This window comes from Oncorhynchus tshawytscha, linkage group LG05 (assembly GCF_018296145.1).
Source record: "Oncorhynchus tshawytscha isolate Ot180627B linkage group LG05, Otsh_v2.0, whole genome shotgun sequence".
In the NCBI taxonomy this organism is placed as follows: domain Eukaryota; kingdom Metazoa; phylum Chordata; class Actinopteri; order Salmoniformes; family Salmonidae; genus Oncorhynchus; species Oncorhynchus tshawytscha.
Window position 1 is genome coordinate 78,830,345 of NC_056433.1, and position 20,052 is coordinate 78,850,396.

The 20,052-nt window shown below is 43.6% G+C and overlaps 1 protein-coding gene across 7 annotated transcripts in view; it reads right to left on the reverse strand.

Moving 5' to 3' along the window:
- mast2 (microtubule associated serine/threonine kinase 2) overlaps positions 1-20,052 on the reverse strand; it is a 341,277-nt gene that overhangs the window by 101,977 nt on the left and 219,248 nt on the right. Inside the window, exons 1-2 of one of the 7 annotated variants that reach the window (XM_042322428.1) lie at positions 5,894-6,525; positions 5,101-5,295 (exon numbers count right to left, since the gene is read on the reverse strand). The exons of the other annotated variants lie outside the window; for them this stretch is intronic. Of the exons in view, the coding sequence (XP_042178362.1) occupies positions 5,101-5,295; positions 5,894-5,943 (245 nt within the window). The 5' untranslated portion in view covers positions 5,944-6,525. Of the gene's footprint in view, positions 1-5,100; positions 5,296-5,893; positions 6,526-20,052 lie in introns of those variants that run through there. 7 annotated transcript variants of the gene reach the window in all.

The following is a 20,052-nucleotide window of genomic DNA, read 5'->3' on the forward strand; positions in this document are numbered from 1 at the left end:
GATGTCAAGACATTCTGGCCTGAGTGCCAGTCTCTTCAGTTAACATTCCACTCCTTGCCACAGCCAAAGAGACTGGCCTTTCTGCCATCTTCAAATATGAACATTCAATCATTAATGAGCTCGAGGAGAACAGAGTAGTTGATTTTGATTCGATAACCCTCCCAGCTACCTTCCAATCACAACAATTATCCAAATATTGGAACTCTATCACTTTTTCCACAGAACACCTTGATATGCGGTCAAAAGTTGCTAGCTCATTTCTAAACCCTCAAACTAAATACATACTGCAATTCCAACCACAAAACCTCTTTGATTTGATTTTAAGCCTCACATAACAACTTGCTTTGCCAACATCTAAATGTTTGTTTTTGACTTTGTTATAATTGTAATTCTATTTTCGAGGCTCCACATGGTGTATATAGAATATATTCATGTTATTTCCAACAACCAATGAGCAACTCCGCCATAAATCCAGCTGCATATTGAACGTTGAGATTGCCGAAAGGCCAGTCTATTCGGCAATGACATGGATGGCAAGGAGTGAAATGTTAGTTAAAGACTGGTAACCCAGACTAGAGACATTTTAATCTTCTCCTGGATCGAGATCCTTGCTGCCTAAATTGTAGCGCCCCTTGTGTGCACTTCCAGTAATACCGTATAGCCCGATATGGTAAAGTGCCAACCGCTCCAGAATCCAGATCATACAAAGAATATGTGAAATTGCCCTCAGACACAGAAGCCTTTATTTCAACTTATACTGAGATGCCACCATTGAACAACAACAGTTCCGTCAGCCATCATGAATGACAATGGGATGTGACAGTTCCTTAGCCCTGCTCATCTCAGCAGAGATACAGTGACAGAAAAATAGACAAGAGACAGCTAGGGACAAGTCAGCCTACGCCATCACTAAATGTCAGAGGTCAAATCAAGGTCATAGTGTATCTGATGACCTCTTCTGCACATCACAATGGACATGAATTCCTCTGTGTTCAGTACCATAGATGGATTACCTCTCTCTCTCACACAACTGGAGCGTGTTAGCACAGTCCTAGTTGCCTTTTCAGCTTTGCCTGTATGTCTCCCTCTACCCTGAGCCCACCTAGGGGTTGTTGCGGTCAAGACATTTAGTCAGCTGGTGATGGACTGTTAATTAACATAAACACATTTAGCATCTCCTGGCTTCCACACATACAAGCCACTGATGCAGACCTTTGGAACATCTACAGTCTAATAAATCCATGTAATATAGCCGAAGCACCTCCCACTCACATGGCTCTCAGTCACGTGATCGGGTTGTTCTCACAAGCTACAAGTGAAGACAGACATATCCGGGATGCAACTGTTCGCATCATCCAATTCCAAGGTGCATATTGAAGCTTTCTCAGGTTGGATGGGGAGCATCCAGCAAAGACAACGCAGGAGTAACTTTGGGACGAGTGTCTGAATGTCCTTGAGTGGCCCAGCTAGAGCCCAGACTTGATCAAACCCGACACGATCTGATCAAACATCTCTGGAAAGAATTGAAAATGTCTGTGTAGCAACGCTCCCCATCCAGCCTGACAGAGCTTGAGAGGATCTGTAGAGAAGAATGGGAGAAACTCCCCAAATACAGGTGTGCGAAGCTTGTATACCCAAGAAGACTCAAGGCTGTAATTGCTGCCAAAGTTACTTCGTAAAGGGTCTAAATACGTATGTAAATGTAATATTATTTGTTATTTATTTTTATAAATTAGAAAACATTTATAAAAACCTGTTTTTGCTTTGTCATGTGCGTAGATTGATGAGAAAAAAACAACAACAATTTAATCAATTTTAGAATAAGGCAAAACCTAACAAAATGTGAAAAAAAGTCACTTTCCGAAGGCACTGCATATGTGTGTGTGTGTGTTAGAGGTAGACCGATTATGATTTTTCAAAGCCGATACCGATTATTGGAGGGTCAAAAAAGCCGATACCAATTAAGCGGACGATTTAAAATGTTTAAAAAAAATGTATTTGTAATAATGACAATTACAACAATACTGAATTAACACATATTTTAACTTAATATAATATATCAATAAAATCAATTTAGCCTCAAGTAGATAATGAAACAGGTTCAATTTGGTTTAAATAATGCAAAAACAAAGTGTTGGAGAAGAACCTAAAAGTGCAATATGTGCTATGTAAGAAAGCTAACGTTTCAGTTCCTTGCTCAGAACATGAGAACATATGAAAGCTGGTGGTTCCTTTGAACATGAGTCTTCAATATTTTTAATCTTAAATTGTTTCACTCTTTATGTGATGCCCACTGCAGAGACCACCGGAAGAAGAATGATCACTGAATTATCACAGTGCATTATTGTAATGTTTGTTTATGTGTCAATTAACTGGCAATTTGACACGCAAAAAAATGCATTCATTCATTCGGTAGCTTAGGCTACTTTTATTCTGGTAAAAACACAATTTTAACAGCACATTTGATAAGAATAACCTAGTAAATTACATTACAACTAATAAAGCCTAATATTGCAGAAGAAAGTTTACAAACATTTGAATGCTGAAGGTGACTCACAGATGTGCCAGATCAGTAATAGACCTACGACTTGCTGTTCAGCCCGCGAAGATGCGCAAAGCGCACAGTTTGACTACTGACATGGTCTGGGGTTGTTCAGCAAAATGACTTGTAGATCAATGACTGTCAACATAATTACATGCTTAGTTCCACACTGAAGGAGAGGATGCAGTTGTCACAAAAAAATCTGGGGTATTTCTGGAAGGTAGAAAGAAAGTCATTTGAAAGTAATAGTGAACAAACCATTCGTAGTGTCTGAATCGATTTTCTGACTGACGCTTGCTACATCGGTTTGGGGTCCTGCAAACCAATGCAGTCATATCTTAAACATTTGAACAGGGGAACGATGCATATTGTTACATCACGATTTACTGTACTGTACTGTACTTAGTCTGAACACACACAAAACTGGTGATACCTTTTATGAGAGGGGCTTTATCATTGGAGTGCTATTATTTAGTTCCTTTGAGTGTGAAGGGGAGGTATTTACACTTAACACAGACACACACACTTTAAAAGGACTGTTAACTTCTTTGGGTAGTGGGGCAGTATTTCATGTCCGGATGAAAAGTGTGCCCAGAGTAAACTGCCTGCTACTCAGGCCCAGATGCTAGGATATGCATATTATTAGTAGATCTGGATAGAAAACACTCTATGGCAGGCAAAAACCTGAGAAAAAAATCCAACCAGGAAGTGGGAAATCTGAGGTTTGTAGGTTTTCAAGTCTTAGCCTATCCAATATTCAGTGTCTGTGGGGTCATATTGCACTTCCTAAGGCTTCCACTAGATGTCAACAGTCTTTAGAACCTTGTTTCAGGCTTCTACTGTGAAGTGGGAGCGAATGAGAGCTGACTGAGTCATGGGTCTGCCAGAAGGCCATGTGCTCAGTCAGGCGCGCGCCCGTGAGAGTTAGCTCCGTTCCCTTTCATTTCTAAAGACAAAGGAATTCTCCGGTTGAAACATTATTGAAGATTTATGATAAAAACATCCTAAAGATTGATTATATACATCGTTTGACATGTTTCTACGAACTGTAATATAACTTTTTGGACTTTGTCTGGATCTAGTGCCTGCGCATTTGGATTACTGTACTAAATCCACAAAACAAAAAGGAGGTATTTGGACATAAATGATTGACTTTATCGAACAAAACTAACATGTATTGTGGAACTGGGATTCCTGGGAGTGCTTTCTGATGATCATCAAAGGTAAGTGAATATTTATAATGCTATTTCTGACTTTTGTTGACTCCATAACATGGCGGGTATCTGTTTGCTTGTTTTGGTCTCTGAGCGCTGTACTCAGATTATTCCATGGTGTGCTTTTTCCGTAAAGCTTTTTTGAAATCTGACAGCGGTTGCATTAAGGAGAAGTATATCTTTCATTCCATGCATAACAGTTGTATTTTCATCAACATTTATGATGAGTATTTCTGTAAATTGACGTAGCTCTCTGCACTTTCACCGGATGTTTTGGAGGCAAAACATAACAACGCGCCAATGTTTTTGGATATAAATATGAACTTTACCGAACAAAGCATACATGTATTGTGTAAAGCCTTTTTGAAATCGGACACAGTGGTGGGATTAAGAACAAGTTTATCTTTAAAATGGTGTATAATACATGTATGGTTGAGGAATTTTAATTATGAGATTTCTGTTGTTTGAATTTGGCGCCCTGCATTTTCACTGGATGTTGGACGCTAACGTGCCACGTACCCTAGAGAGGTTAATCTCTGAGTTAAGGAAACAGGTCATACACACATGCCTTAACAGGCTGACTACACCCACACCATATTGTTCAATTATTGCACCCACACTTCTCGCACGTACCAACGAGCGTCTGCGTTGCCAAGGGCTAAAATAGAAGTCAGTTCCATTTGTGACGCAGATCACGCTGCAAGTCCTGCCTCTACCATCTCCTCATTGGTTTATAGAAGCACGTACCCACGTGCCATCTCCTCATCGGTTATACACATGTGGGTGACTGAAAAACGAGGTCAGTGGCGGTAATGCACCTAATTTATGAAAGTTGCCAATCACAATATAAAGTCAAGAGAAGAAAAAGCCTGGAAGGAGGAGAGATGACTAGAAACAATTCAGTTGACAGTTTTATGTGTCGATTAATTGTCAGAGTAGAGGACCTTGTGCATTTAAGGTAAAATAAAAACTCAATGTTTATATCCCAGGACAAATTAGCTACCAACAGCAAGCTAGCTAAATAGGACAAATTAGCTAGCAAGTGCAAGCTAACTAGCGAAATTGCCATACATGTTTAATGCTTTTCGACCTGTCCCCAAATTAATGTCATTGGTTCAGAGTTTGTTTTGATATTTTAACCTGCGTGTCGTGATCGGGTTTGATGTAGGGAGACAAAATAAATGTATGCACGATGGCGAAGCACGCAGCCGGTTTGGGTTCGGTGTTAAGGGTACTGTTAATCTCTGAGTTAAGGAACCAGGTGTCATACACACATGCCTTAAGGGTACTGTTAATCTCTGAGTTAAGGAACTAGGTGTCATACACACAGCCATCCAGTCTTACCTCCAGAGGAAAGGGTTTCCCCCCTGGTGGACAGGGGCTGACAGGGGGCCCTCAGCGTGGGCAGAGGAGGAGTGGAGGAGGAGGGAGGGCTGGGAGGTGGAGGTGTGGATGGAGCGAGGGAGGGAGGTGGGGGAGAGCAGGTGCTGCAGGAGACTGCTGTTGCCATGGCAGCGGTGCTGAGCGGCCGGCCAGATTCTACGGGTCGACGCGGACGGACGGGAGGTAGGAAAGAGGGAAGGTCGTCTGATAAACAACACTAACAAATGTACTACTGGCTTAAATCCATGAAGCCATCATCAAAATACCCCCTCCCCCCGTACTAAGAAAGCTGTGGTGAGGGGCAGTGGAGCCCCCTCACACTCCCCAGTGCCAGCTCTCTGTTGGCAGGCTGGGTAGAGAGGGGCCATATGGGTCTGGTCTAAACAGGCTTGGACCCCCTTGTGATTGGCCAGAATGGGTGACAATATGACCCTGGCAGCAGTCTGTCTCTGACTGGGCAGTGACCTGGTATTCACACCAAACCCCTCCTAACCTCTCCCCGTTCTTTTCTTCCTCTCTTTCCCTTCACCACTCCTCCCGGTTTTCCGTTATGCCTGAGTGCTTATGTGTGTTTCCATGGCTGTGTGTGCGTGTGTGATGTGTACTGCATGTTTGAGGGGTGTAAGCGGACACTGCCTGGCCCTGTCAATCACTCTACACTCAGACCTACAGCTCCACAACACACAGAGGGAGGGAATCACACAAACATACCATAAGGGCAGTTAACCCTTTGTGGTCAGTGTGTGTGTCTTACTGGATATGCAGGTCAGGAGCTCCTGGCCTCTCCTTCCTCCTCTTCATCATGTTTCCAACGGCAACGGTAAAGCAAGGGGCCGGCTCGGGGGTCAGTGCTGCTCCAGTGAACTCTGACACCTTTCCATCAAAGCCATGCTGGCCAATGAGCTGACAGCTCACTTCCTCTCACAACAACAACACTGCAAAACAGACAGCCCTTCCGGACTACTCATTCATAACACACAATGAGAAGAACAGTGTGTGTGAGTAACAAAATCCAAAATCAAGTTGCTCTTTAGGCTAGTGTCATACTGGTCAGTACATAGACAGGTATGCCAGGTATCTAGGCTAGTGTCAGACTGGTCAGTACATAGACAGGTTAGCCAGGTATCTAGGCTAGTGTCAGACTGGTCAGTACATAGACAGGTATGCCAGGTATCTAGGCTAGTGTCAGACTGGTCAGTACATAGACAGGTATGCCAGGTATCTAGGCTAGTGTCAGACTGGTCAGTACATAGACAGGTTAGCCAGGTATCTAGGCTAGTGTCAGACTGGTCAGTACATAGACAGGTATGCCAGGTATCTAGGCTAGTGTCAGACTGGTCAGTACATAGACAGGTTAGCCAGGTATCTAGGCTAGTGTCAGACTGGTCAGTACATGACAGGTATGCCAGGTATCTAGGCTAGTGTCAGACTGGTCAGTACATAGACAGGTATGCCAGGTATCTAGGCTAGTGTCAGACTGGTCAGTACATAGACAGGTATGCCAGTATATAGGCTAGTGTCAGACTGGTCAGTACATAGACAGGTATGCCAGGTATCTAGGCTAGTGTCAGACTGGTCAGTACCCAGACAGGTATGCCAGGTATCTAGGCTAGTGTCAGACTGGTCAGTACATAGACAGGTTAGCCAGGTATCTAGGCTAGTGTCAGACTGGTCAGTACATAGACAGGTATGCCAGGTATCAGGCTAGTGTCAGACTGGTCAGTACATAGACAGGTTAGCCAGGTATCTAGGCTAGTGTCAGACTGGTCAGTACATAGACAGGTATGCCAGGTATCTAGGCTAGTGTCAGACTGGTCAGTACATAGACAGGTATGCCAGGTATCTAGGCTAGTGTCAGACTGGTCAGTACATAGACAGGTTAGCCAGGTATCTAGGCTAGTGTCAGACTGGTCAGTACATAGACAGGTATGCCAGGTATCTAGGCTACAGTGTCCTCAGTGTTCTGTTCTCATCTAATACTGGCAAAGCAGGGCTTTACAGCTGAACACTGATGGGTCACACACACCATGTCTCTTCCTGACACAGTTATAACAATATCAAACCACTCACTTCCCTGTCTTACAAACACACACTGGCACATACAACCACAGTCACACACACTAACACCAAAACACAAGCACAGTGAGCAGAGTCAGCAGCTTTCTAGAAGCTTCCTCAAGTCCCATGGGTCAGACCAGAAACCCAACAGGGTTACTGTCCCCCCTATCCTGGCTCGCTGACCACTCCACTGACAGGGTCACAGGTCACGTATAGGTTAGCATTGGTTCAAATAGCCGTCACATAAATCCTCCACAGGCACCAGGGTTTGGGAGAGCTTCTCTGAGTATCTCCGGGCTAAGATCTCTGATCCTGGGGAAGGCTTGTCAGTTAGTCGCTCGGTTCAGAGTGTCCTTGCGGTCTGGCTGACTGCTCTTTCTAAAAGTCTGACAGGAGTGTCCAAAGGGAGAACTTGGCCATGGTGACTGCCTCTTCAGCCAGCCAGCCAGCGCGAGAGAGAGAGAGAGAGAGAGAGAGAGAGAGAGAGAGAGAGAGAGAGAGAGACTGTCGCCTGAGCTACCATCACTCCCACACACTGTGAGCAGCAGAGTACAGAGAGAGAGAAGTCCAGAATACAGTGACACACAGCACTACTACGCCCAGCTGACAGCAAGGCACAGGGCATTCTCATGATATCACAAGACCCTGAGGGAGGTGCAGCTGTCACCCTTAGCCTGACCCTGCCTTATCCTGGCTAGCCCTACCCTCCCCCTCTCTCTACACCTCATCCCTGTCTTACCCTGCCTTATCCTGGCTAGCCCTACCCTCCCCCTCTCTCTACACCTCATCCCTGTCTTACCCTGCCTTATCCTGGCTAGCCCTACCTACCCCCCCCTCCCTACACCTCATCCCTGTCTTACCCTGCCTTATCCTGGCTAGCCCTACCCTCCCCCTCCCCCTCTCTCTACACCTCATACCTGTCTTACCCTGCCTTATCCTGGCTAGCCTTACCCTGCCTTAACCTGGCTAGCCTTACCCTCCCTCCCCCTCTCCCTACACCTCACCCCTGTCTTACCCTGCCTTATCCTGGCTAGCCCTACCATCCCTCCCCCTCATCACTGTCTTACCCTCCCTAGCACTTCCTCCACCTCATCCCTGTCTTACCCTATCTAGCCCCCCCCCTCTCTCTACACCTTATACCTGTCTTACCCTGCCTTATCCTGGCTATCCTTACCCTCCCATTCCCTCTCTCTACACCTCATCCCTGTCTTACCCTGCCTTATCCTGGCTATCCTTACCCTCCCATTCCCTCTCTCTACACCTCATCCCTGTCTTACCCTGCCTTATCCTGGCTATCCTTACCCTCCCATTCCCTCTCTCTACACCTCATCCCTGTCTTACCCTGCCTTATCCTGGCTATCCTTACCCTCCCATTCCCTCTCTCTACACCTCATCCCTGTCTTACCCTGCCTTATCCTGGCTAGCCTTACTCCCTCTCCTCCCTTCCCCTCTCTCTACACCTCATCCCTGTCTTACCCTGCCTTATCCTGGCTAGCACTCCCTCCCACCTCCTCTCTCCACACCTCATCCATGTCTTACCCTGCCTTATCCTGGCTAGCCTCCCTCCCCACCCCCTCTCTACACCTCATCCCTGTCTTACCCTTTCTAGCCCTTCTCCCTCCCCCTCTCTACACCTCATCCCTGTCTTACCCTGCCTTGTCCTGGCTAGTCCTCCCTCCCCCTCTACACATCATCCCTGTCTTACCCTGGCTAGCTATTCTTCCCTCCCCCTCTTCTCTCTCTCTACCACTCATCCTCTTGTCCCCATTCTCTGTCTTGGGAATCAGAGGTACATCCCTGGCGAGGGAGCCTGTCTACGTGTGGGTTAAATGCAGCTCACATGCAGTGACGGCAGGGATAATGGATCTGAATCAATCAGGCTACAGTAGAGGCTTTGGTTACAACTAGCGTAGCGCTGTAGCATCACTAGGCTAATCCCGCCTGATTAGTGGACTGACGTACGACCACACGGCTACAGGACATGAGACTGTCATTACCCAGACTAATCTACTATAACAGTCTAGGACCTGTTCCATAAGGCCATCAGCAGAGGTAGTTAACTGTTACAGTACACTCCAATACAGGGTTAGGTTCTGATTAGGTTAGACTGTGGTTAGAGAATAGAGAGCAGATACAGTAGTACAACTGTGGGTATAAACGGGAGGATGATATGTGTGTGTGAGAGAGAGTAAAAGAGAGAGAGAGCAAGAGAGGACACGAATGAAGTGACACTATCATAACGTCACACGCAAACACACACACACACACACACACACACACACACACACACCACTCCGCAACACCCAACTGAGAGGAAATAAAGACAGACTTTCACAAGGCAGGCCTGCCTTCAAAAGACACTGTTGGGTACTAGAGATAAAATAAACAACTTTTGTGTTGAGTTTTGGGGTTAGTTTTCAGAACGGAGCCCGTGAATGGCTGGCTGGCGGGCGGGCACCAGAGTTCTAAATAGACCAGCAGCATGGATCCAGTGAGGGATACTGAGCTGTTCAAGGAAGAGAGAGGGTGAGACTGTAGAGCTACAGTTCTGCTGCATCCTAATGACCTTTCACCTTTACCCTTTACCCAGTGTCAGTCAAGCCTTCAAGACGGACAGAACACACTCAGACATGCAACCAGGTGACACTGTGACAGCTCAACCACACACACAGGCTAAAGTAACACTACCTACAGTTGAAGTCAGAAGTTTACATACACCTAAGCCAAATACATTTAAACTCAGTTTTTCACAATTCCTGACATTTAATCCTAAATATTCCCTGTTTTAGGTCAGTTAAGATCACCACTTTATTTTAAGAAAGTGAAATGTCAGAATAATAGTAGAGAGAAAGCTTTAATTCAGCTTTTATTTCTTTCATCACATTCCCAGTGGTCAGAAGTTTACATACACTCAATTAGTATTTGGTAGCATTGTCTTTAAATTGTTTAACTTGGGTCAAACGTTTCAGGTGGCCTTCCACAAGCTTCCCACAATAAGTTGGGTGAGTTTTGGCCCTTTCCTCCTGACAGAGCTGTTGTAACTGAGTCAGGTATCTAGGTCTATTTGCTCGTACACACTTTTTCAGTTCTGCCCACACATTTTCTATAGGATTGAGGTCAGGGCTTTGTGATGGCCACTCCAATACCTTGACTTTGTTGTCCTTAAGCCATTTTGCCACAACTTTATAAGTATACTTGGGGTCATTGTCCATTTGGAAGACTCATTTGCGACCAAGCATCAACTTCCTGACTGATGTTGCTTCAATATCGCCACATAATGTTCCTTCCTCATGCAATCTATTTTGTGAAGTGCACCAGTCCCTCCTGCAGCAAAGCACCCCCACAACATGATGCTGCCACCCCCAGGTTTCACGGTCGGGATGGTGTTCTTCGGCTTGCAAGCCTCCCCCTTTTTCCTCCAAACATAAAGATGGTCATTATGGCCAAACAGTTATATTTTTGTTTCATCAGACCAGAGGACATTTCTCCAAAAAGTATGATCTTTGTCCCCATGTGCAGTTGCAAACCGTAGTCTGGCTTTTTTATGGCGGTTTTGGAGCAGTGGCTTCTTCCTTGCTGAGCGGCCTTTCAGCTTATGTCGATATTTTTTAAACTTTATTTAACTAGGCAAGTCAGTTAAGAACAAATTCTTATTTTCAATGACGGCCTAGGAACAGTGGGTTAACTGCCTGTTCAGGGGCAGAACGACAGATTTGTACCTTATAGGACTCGTTTTACTGTGGATATAGATACATTTGTTCTGGGATTGATTTGCACTTTTGCACCAAAGCACGTTCATCTCTAGGAGACAGAACGTGTCTCCTTCCTGAGCGGTATAATGGTTGCGTGTTCCCATGGTGTTTATACTTCAGTACTATTGTTTGTACAGATGAACATGGCACCTTCAGGCATTTGGAAATTGCTCCCAAGGATGAACCAGACTTGTGGAGATTTACATTTTTTTTTACAGGTCTTAGCTGAATTCTTTTGATTTTCCCATGATGTCAAGCATAGAGGCACTGAGTTTGAAAGTAGGCCTTGAAATACATCCACAGGTACACCTCCAATTGACTCAAATTATGTCAATTAGCCTATCAGAAGCTTCTAAAGCCATGACATAATTTCCTGGAATTTTCCAAGCTGTTTAAAGGCACAGTCAACTTAGTGTATGTAAACTTCTGACCCACTGGAATTGTGAAACAGTGAATTATAAGTGAAATAATCTGTCTGTAAACAATTGTTGGAAAAATGACTTGCGTCATACACAAAGTAGATGTCCTAACCGACTTTCCAAAACTATAGTTTGTTAACAAGATATTTGTGGAGTGGTTGAAAAACTAGTTTTAATGACTCCAACCTAAGTGTATGTAAACTAGTTGTAATGACTCCAACCTAAGTGTATGTAAACTAGTTTTAATGACTCCAACCTAAGTGTATGTAAACTAGTTTTAATGACTCCAACCTAAGTGTATGTAAACTAGTTTTAATGACTCCAACCTAAGTGTATGTAAACTAGTTTTAATGACTCCAACCTAAGTGTATGTAAACTAGTTTTAATGACTCCAACCTAAGTGTATGTAAACTAGTTTTAATGACTCCAACCTAAGTGTATGTAAACTAGTTTTAATGACTCCAACCTAAGTGTATGTAAACTAGTTTTAATGATTCCAACCTAAGTGTATGTAAACTAGTTTTAATGATTCCAACCTAAGTGTATGTAAACTAGTTTTAATGATTCCAACCTAAGTGTATGTAAACTAGTTTTAATGATTCCAACCTAAGTGTATGTAAACTAGTTTTAATGATTCCAACCTAAGTGTATGTAAACTAGTTTTAATGACTCCAATCTAAGTGTATGTAAACTAGTTTTAATGACTCCAACCTAAGTGTATGTAAACTAGTTTTAATGACTCCAACCTAAGTGTATGTAAACTAGTTTTAATGACTCCAACCTAAGTGTATGTAAACTAGTTTTAATGACTCCAACCTAAGTGTATGTAAACTAGTTTTAATGACTCCAACCTAAGTGTATGTAAACTAGTTTTAATGACTCCAACCTAAGTGTATGTAAACTAGTTTTAATGACTCCAACCTAAGTGTATGTAAACTAGTTTTAATGTCTCCAACCTAAGTGTATGTAAACTAGTTTTAATGACTCCAACTGAAGTGTATGTAAACTAGTTTTAATGACTCCAACCTAAGTGTATGTAAACTAGTTTTAATGACTCCAACCTAAGTGTATGTAAACTAGTTTTAATGACTCCAACCTAAGTGTATGTAAACTAGTTTTAATGTCTCCAACCTAAGTGTATGTAAACTAGTTTTAATGACTCCAACCTAAGTGTATGTAAACTAGTTTTAATGACTCCAACCTAAGTGTATGTAAACTAGTTTTAATGTCTCCAACCTAAGTGTATGTAAACTAGTTTTAATGACTCCAACCTAAGTGTATGTAAACTAGTTTTAATGACTCCAACCTAAGTGTATGTAAACTAGTTTTAATGACTCCAACCTAAGTGTATGTAAACTAGTTTTAATGACTCCAACCTAAGTGTATGTAAACTAGTTTTAATGACTCCAACCTAAGTGTATGTAAACTAGTTTTAATGTCTCCAACCTAAGTGTATGTAAACTAGTTTTAATGTCTCCAACCTAAGTGTATGTAAACTAGTTTTAATGACTCCAACCTAAGTGTATGTAAACTAGTTTTAATGACTCCAACCTAAGTGTATGTAAACTAGTTTTAATGACTCCAACCTAAGTGTATGTAAACTAGTTTTAATGACTCCAACCTAAGTGTATGTAAACTAGTTTTAATGACTCCAACCTAAGTGTATGTAAACTAGTTTTAATGACTCCAACCTAAGTGTATGTAAACTAGTTTTAATGACTCCAACCTAAGTGTATGTAAACTAGTTTTAATGACTCCAACCTAAGTGTATGTAAACTAGTTTTAATGACTCCAACCTAAGTGTATGTAAACTAGTTTTAATGACTCCAACCTAAGTGTATGTAAACTAGTTTTAATGACTCCAACCTAAGTGTATGTAAACTAGTTTTAATGACTCCAACCTAAGTGTATGTAAACTAGTTTTAATGACTCCAACCTAAGTGTATGTAAACTAGTTTTAATGACTCCAACCTAAGTGTATGTAAACTAGTTTTAATGACTCCAACCTAAGCGTATGTAAACTAGTTATGACTCCAACCTAAGTGTATGTAAACTAGTTATAATGACTCCAACCTAAGTGTATGTAAACTAGTTTTAATGACTCCAACCTAAGTGTATGTAAACTAGTTTTAATGACTCCAACCTAAGTGTATGTAAACTAGTTTTAATGACTCCAACCTAAGTGTATGTAAACTAGTTTTAATGACTCCAACCTAAGTGTATGTAAACTAGTTTTAATGACTCCAACCTAAGTGTATGTAAACTTCTGACTTCAACTGTATGCGGTAGGGGTGTTAACATATCAACGTTAAAATGTTGTTTTTTAAAAGTTTTTAAACTGGGATTTTTAACGTTAATAAAAATATCTAACCAGGGCCTCCTGAGTGGTGCATCGGTCTAAGGCACTGAATCTCAGTGCTTGAGGCGTCACTAAAGACCCGGGTTCGATCCCAGGCTGTGTCACAACCGTCCGTGACCAAGAGTCCCCTGAGGCAGCGCACAATTGGCCCAGCGTCTTCCGTGTGGCAGGCCGGGTGCCTGCAGGCTGGCTTCTGTTGTCAGTTGAATGGTGTTTCCTCCAACACATTTTGGGCTTCTGGGTCAAGCGGGCGAGTGTTTTTTAAAATGTATTTATTTTACCTTTGTTTAACCAGGTAGGCCAGTTAAGAACAAGTTCTCATTTACAACTGCGACCTGGCCAAGATAAAGCAAAGCAGTGTGACACAACACAGAGTTACACATGGGATAAAGAAACGTACAGTCAAATAACACAATATAAAAATCTATGTACAGTGTGTGCAAATGGAGTAAGGAGGTAAGGCAATAAATAGGCCATAGTGGCGAAGTAATCACAACTTAGAAATTAACACTGAAGTGATAGATGTGCAGATGATGATGTGCAAGTAGAAATATTGGTTTGCAAAAGAGCAGAGTTCTTTTTTCTTTTTAATATGGGGATGAGGTAGGTAGTAGGTTGGGCTATTTACAGATGGGCTGTGTACAGCTGCAACGATCAGTAAGGTGCTCTGACAGCTGATGCTTGAAGTTAGTGAGGGAGATCGAAGACTCCAGCTTCAGTGGTTTTTGCAATTTGTTCCAGGAATTGGCAGCAGAGAACTGGAAGGAAAGGCAGCCAAATGAGGTGTTGGCTTTGGAGATGATGAGTGATATTTACCTGCTGGAACATGTGCTACGGGTGGGTGTTGTTATCGTGACCAGTGAGCGGAGATAAGGCTGAGAAATTACTCAATGTATAATACAGAAGTATTAATCACGGATTATTCCTTGACGTCATTTCCGGTCACAACTTGCAGACTTGTTTTCGAGTTGCTGTGCGTTTTGTTGCCAACCTATTTTGCTACCTGACAACTTTACGGTTTTTACTTTTACTTTTTAATTACCGTTTATATATATATATTTTCTTCCTCAACTTTTTCACTCCGGACGCTTTATCTCGACACGATTCGTCAGGACCTCCAACAGCCGAAGCTAAGTAGTAACATTAACATGATGCCTTCTAATTGCAGTCGCTGTACCCGCCTTACGGCGAGGATAGCTGTGCTACAAGCCCAGCTTCAGACGCAATCGTTAGGCAAGGGTAATTTCAGTGTAGGAAAGGATGAAACAGCGTCTGTGCCACCAGTAAGTACAGATAGTAACGTTAGTATAAATCCCCTGGCACAGTCCCCGCAGCCGGACAACTTTCTCACGGTTTCTGGAAGGAAATGCTGTAGGAACGCTCAACCGGTGTCGCTCATTCAGCCGACAGAAACTTTCAACCGGTTTTCCCCATTAAGCAGCGAGTCGGAGTCAGAGGCCGAGTCCTCTCTGGTCTCTACTCCTCCCGTTACGGGGTCTGAGACGCCGAAGCTTCCCACCATTAGCTCTGACAAATTGAAAACTCTAGTCATTGGCGACTCCATTACCCGCAGTATTAGACTTAAAACGAATCACCCAGCGATCATACGCTGTTTACCGGGGGGCAGGGCTACCGATGTTAAGGCTAATCTGAAGATGGTGCTGGCTAAAGCTAAAACTGGCGAGTGTAGTGAGTATAGAGATATTGTTATCCACGTCGGCACCAACGATGTTAGGATGAAACAGTCAGAGATCACCAAGCGCAACATAGCTTCTGCGTGTAAATCAGCTAGAAAGATGTGTCGGCATCGAGTAATTGTCTCTGGCCACCTCCCAGTTAGGGGGAGTGATGAGCTCTACAGCAGAGTCTCACAACTCAATCGCTGGTTGAAAACTGTTATCTGCCCCTCCCAAAATATAGAATTTGTAGATAATTGGCCCTCTTTCTGGGACTCACCCACAAACAGGACCAAGCCTGACCTGCTGAGGAGTGACGGACTCCATCCTAGCTGGAGGGGTGCTCTCATCTTATCCACCAACATAGACAGGGCTATAAGTCCTCTAGCTCCACAATGAAATAGGGTGCAGGCCAGGCAGCAGGCTGTTAGCCAGCCTGCCAGCATAGTGGAGTCTGCCCCTAGCACAGTCAGTGTAGTCAGCTCAGCTATCTCCATTGAGACCGTGTCTGTGCCACGACCTGGGTTGGGCAAAACTAAACATGGCGGTGTTCGCTTTAGCAATCTCACTGGGATAAAGACCTCCTCCATTCCTGTCATCATTGAAAGAAATCATGATACCTCACATCTCAAAATAGGGCTACTTAATGTTAGATCCCTTACTTCAAAGGAAATTATAGTCAATGAACTAATCACTGATCATAATCTTGATGTGATTGGCCTGACTGAAACATGGCTTAAGCCTGATGAATTTACTGTGTTAAATGAGGCCTCACCTCCTGGCTACACTAGTGACCATATCCCCCGTGCATCCCGCAAAGGCGGAGGTGTTGCTAACAGTTGCTAACATAGCAAATTTCAATTTACAAAAAGAAAAATGATGTTTTCGTCTTTTGAGCTTCTAGTCATGAAATCTATGCAGCAACTCAATCACTTTTTATAGCTACTGTTTACAGGCCTCCTGGGACATATACAGCGTTCCTCACTGAGTTCCCTGAATTCCTATCGGACCTTGTAGTCATAGCAGATAATATTCTAATCTTTGGTGACTTTAATATTCACATGGAAAAGTCCACAGACCCACTCCAAAAGGCTTTCGGAGCCATCATCGACTCAGTGGGTTTTGTCCAACATGTCTCTGGACCCACTCACTGTCACAGTCATACGCTGGACCTAGTTTTGTCCCATGGAATAAATGTTGTGGATCTTAATGTTTTTCTTCATAATCCTGGACTATCGGATCACCATTTTATCACGTTTGCAATTGCAACAAATAATCTGCTCAGACCCCAACCAAGGAACATCAAACGTCGTGCTATAAATTCACAGACAACACAAAGATTCCTTGATGCCCTTCCAGACTCCCTCTGCCTACCCAAGGACGCCAGAGGACAAAAATCAGTTAACCACCTAACTGAGGAACTCAATTTAACCTTGCGCAATACCCTAGATGCAGTTGCACCCCTAAAAACTAAAAACATTTCTCATAAGAAACTAGCTCCCTGGTACACAGAAAATACCCGAGCTCTGAAGCAAGCTTCCAGAAAATTGGAACGGAAATGGCGCCACACCAAACTGGAAGTCTTCCGACTAGCTTGGAAAGACAGTACCGTGCAGTACCGAAGAGCCCTTACTGCTGCTCAATCATCCTATTTTTCTAACTTAATTGAGGAAAATAAGAACAATCCGAAATTCCTTTTTGATACTGTCGCAAAGCTAACTAAAAAGCAGCATTCCCCAAGAGAGGATGACTTTCACTTTAGCAGTGATAAATTCATGAACTTCTTTGAGGAAAAGATTATGATTATTAGAAAGCAAATTACGGACTCCTCTTTAAATCTGCGTATTCCTTCAAAGCTCAGTTGTCCTGAGTCTGCACAACTCTCCCAGGACCTAGGATCAAGAGAGACGCTCAAGTGTTTTAGTACTATATCTCTTGACACAATGATGAAAATAATCATGGCCTCTAAACCTTCAAGCTGCATACTGGACCCTATTCCAACTAAACTACTGAAAGAGCTGCTTCCTGTGCTTGGCCCTCCTATGTTGAACATAATAAACGGCTCTCTATCCACCGGATGTGCACCAAACTCACTAAAAGTGGCAGTAATAAAGCCTCTCTTGAAAAAGCCAAACCTTGACCCAGAAAATATAAAAACTAATCGGCCTATATCGAATCTTCCATTCCTCTCAAAAATTTTAGAAAAGGCTGTTGCGCAGCAACTTACTGCCTTCCTGAAGACAAACAATGTATACAAAATGCTTCAGTCTGGTTTTAGACCCCATCATAGCACTGAGACGGCACTTGTGAAGGTGGTAAATGACATTTTAATGGCATCGGACCGAGGCTCTGCATCTGTCCTCGTGCTCCTAGACCTTAGTGCTGCTTTTGATACCATCGATCACCACATTCTTTTATTCTTTTGGAGAGATTGGAAACCCAAATTGGTCTACACGGACAAGTTCTGGCCTGGTTTAGATCTTATCTGTCGGAAAGATATCAGTTTGTCTCTGTGAATGGTTTGTCCTCTGACAAATCAACTGTAAATTTCGGTGTTCCTCAAGGTTCCGTTTTAGGACCACTATTGTTTTCACTACATATTTTACCTCTTGGGGATGTTATTCGAAAACATAATGTTAACATTCACTGCTATGCGGATGACACACAGCTGTACATTTCAATGAAACATGGTGAAGCCCCAAAATTGCCCTTGCTAGAAGCATGTGTTTCAGACATAAGGAAGTGGATGGCTGCAAACTTTGTACTTTTAAACTCAGACAAAACAGAGATGCTTGTTCTAGGTCCCAAGAAACAAAGAGATCTTCTGTTGAATCTGACAATTAATCTTAATGGTTGTACAGTCGTCTCAAATAAAACTGTAAAGGACCTCGGCGTTACTCTGGACCCTGATCTCTCTTTTGAAGAACATATCAAGACCATTTCAAGCACAGCTTTTTTCCATCTACGTAACATTGCAAAAATCTGAAACTTTCTGTCCAAAAATGATGCAGAAAAATGTATCCATGCTTTTGTCACTTCTAGGTTAGACTACTGAAATGCTCTACTTTCCGGCTACCCGGATAAAGCACTAAATAAACTTCAGTTGGTGCTAAATACGGCTGCTACAATCCTGACTAGAACCAAAAAATTTGATCATATTACTCCAGTGCTAGCCTCTCTACACTGGTTTCCTGTCAAGGCAAGGGCTGATTTCAAGGTTTTTACTGCTAACCTACAAAGCATTACATGGGCTTGCTCCTACCCATCTCTCTGATTTGGTCCTGCCGTACATACCTACACGTACGCTACGGTCACAAAACGCAGGCCTCCTAATTGTCCCTAGAATTTCTAAGCAAACAGCTGCAGGCAGGGCTTTCTCCTATAGAGCTCCATTTTTATAGAACGGTCTGCCTACCCATGTCAGAGACGCAAACTCGGTCTCAACCTTTAAGTCTTTACTGAAGACTCATCTCTTCAGTGGGTCATATGATTGAGTGTAGTCTGGCCCAGGAGTGGGAAGGTGAACGGAAAGGCTCTGGAGCAACGAACCGCCCTTGCTGTCTCTGCCTGGCCGGTTCCCCTCTTTCCACTGGGATTCTCTGCCTCTAACCCTATTACAGGGGCTGAGTCACTGGCTTACTGGGGCTCTCTCATGCCGTCCCTGGTAGGGGTGCGTCACCTGAGTGGGTTGATTCACTGATATGGTCATCCTGTCTGGGTTGGCGCCCCCCCTTGGGTTGTGCCATGGCAGAGATCTTTGTGGGCTATACTCAGCCTTGTCTCAGGATGGTAGGTTGGTGGTTGAAGATATCCCTCTAGTGGTGTGGGGGCTGTGCTTTGGCAAAGTGGGTGGGGTTATATCCTTCCTGTTTGGCCCTGTCCGGGGGTGTCCTCGGATGGGGCCACAGTGTCTCCTGACCCCTCCTGTCTCAGCCTCCAGTATTTATGCTGCAGTAGTTTGTGTCGGGGGGCTAGGGTCAGTTTGTTATATCTGGAGTACTTCTCCTGTCCTATTCGGTGTCCTGTGTGAATCTAAGTGTGCGTTCTCTAATTCTCTCCTTCTCTCTTTCTTTCTCTCTCTCGGAGGACCTGAGCCCTAGGACCATGCCCCAGGACTACCTGACATGATGACTCCTTGGTGTCCCAAGTCCACCTGGCTGTGCTGCTGCTCCAGTTTCAACTGTTCTGCCGTATTATTATTCGACCATGCTGGTCATTTATGAACATTTGAACATCTTGGCCATGTTCTGTTAAAATCTCCACCCGGCACAGCCAGAAGAGGACTGGCCACCCCACATATGCTCTCTCTAATTCTCTCTTTTTTTATCTCTCTCGGAGGACCTGAGCCCTAGGACCATGCCCCAGGACTACCTGACATGATGACTCCTTGCTGTCCCCAGTCCATCTGACCGTGCTGCTGCTCCAGTTTCAACTGTTCTGCCTTATTATTATACGACCATGCTGGTCATTTATGAACATTTGAACATCTTGGCCATGTTCTGTTATAATCTCCACCCGGCACAGCCAGAAGAGGACTGGCCACCCCACATAGCCTGGTTCCTCTCTAGGTTTCTTCCTAGGTTTTGGCCTTTCTAGGGAGTTTTTCCTAGCCACCATGCTTCTATACCTGCATTGCTTGCTGTTTGGGG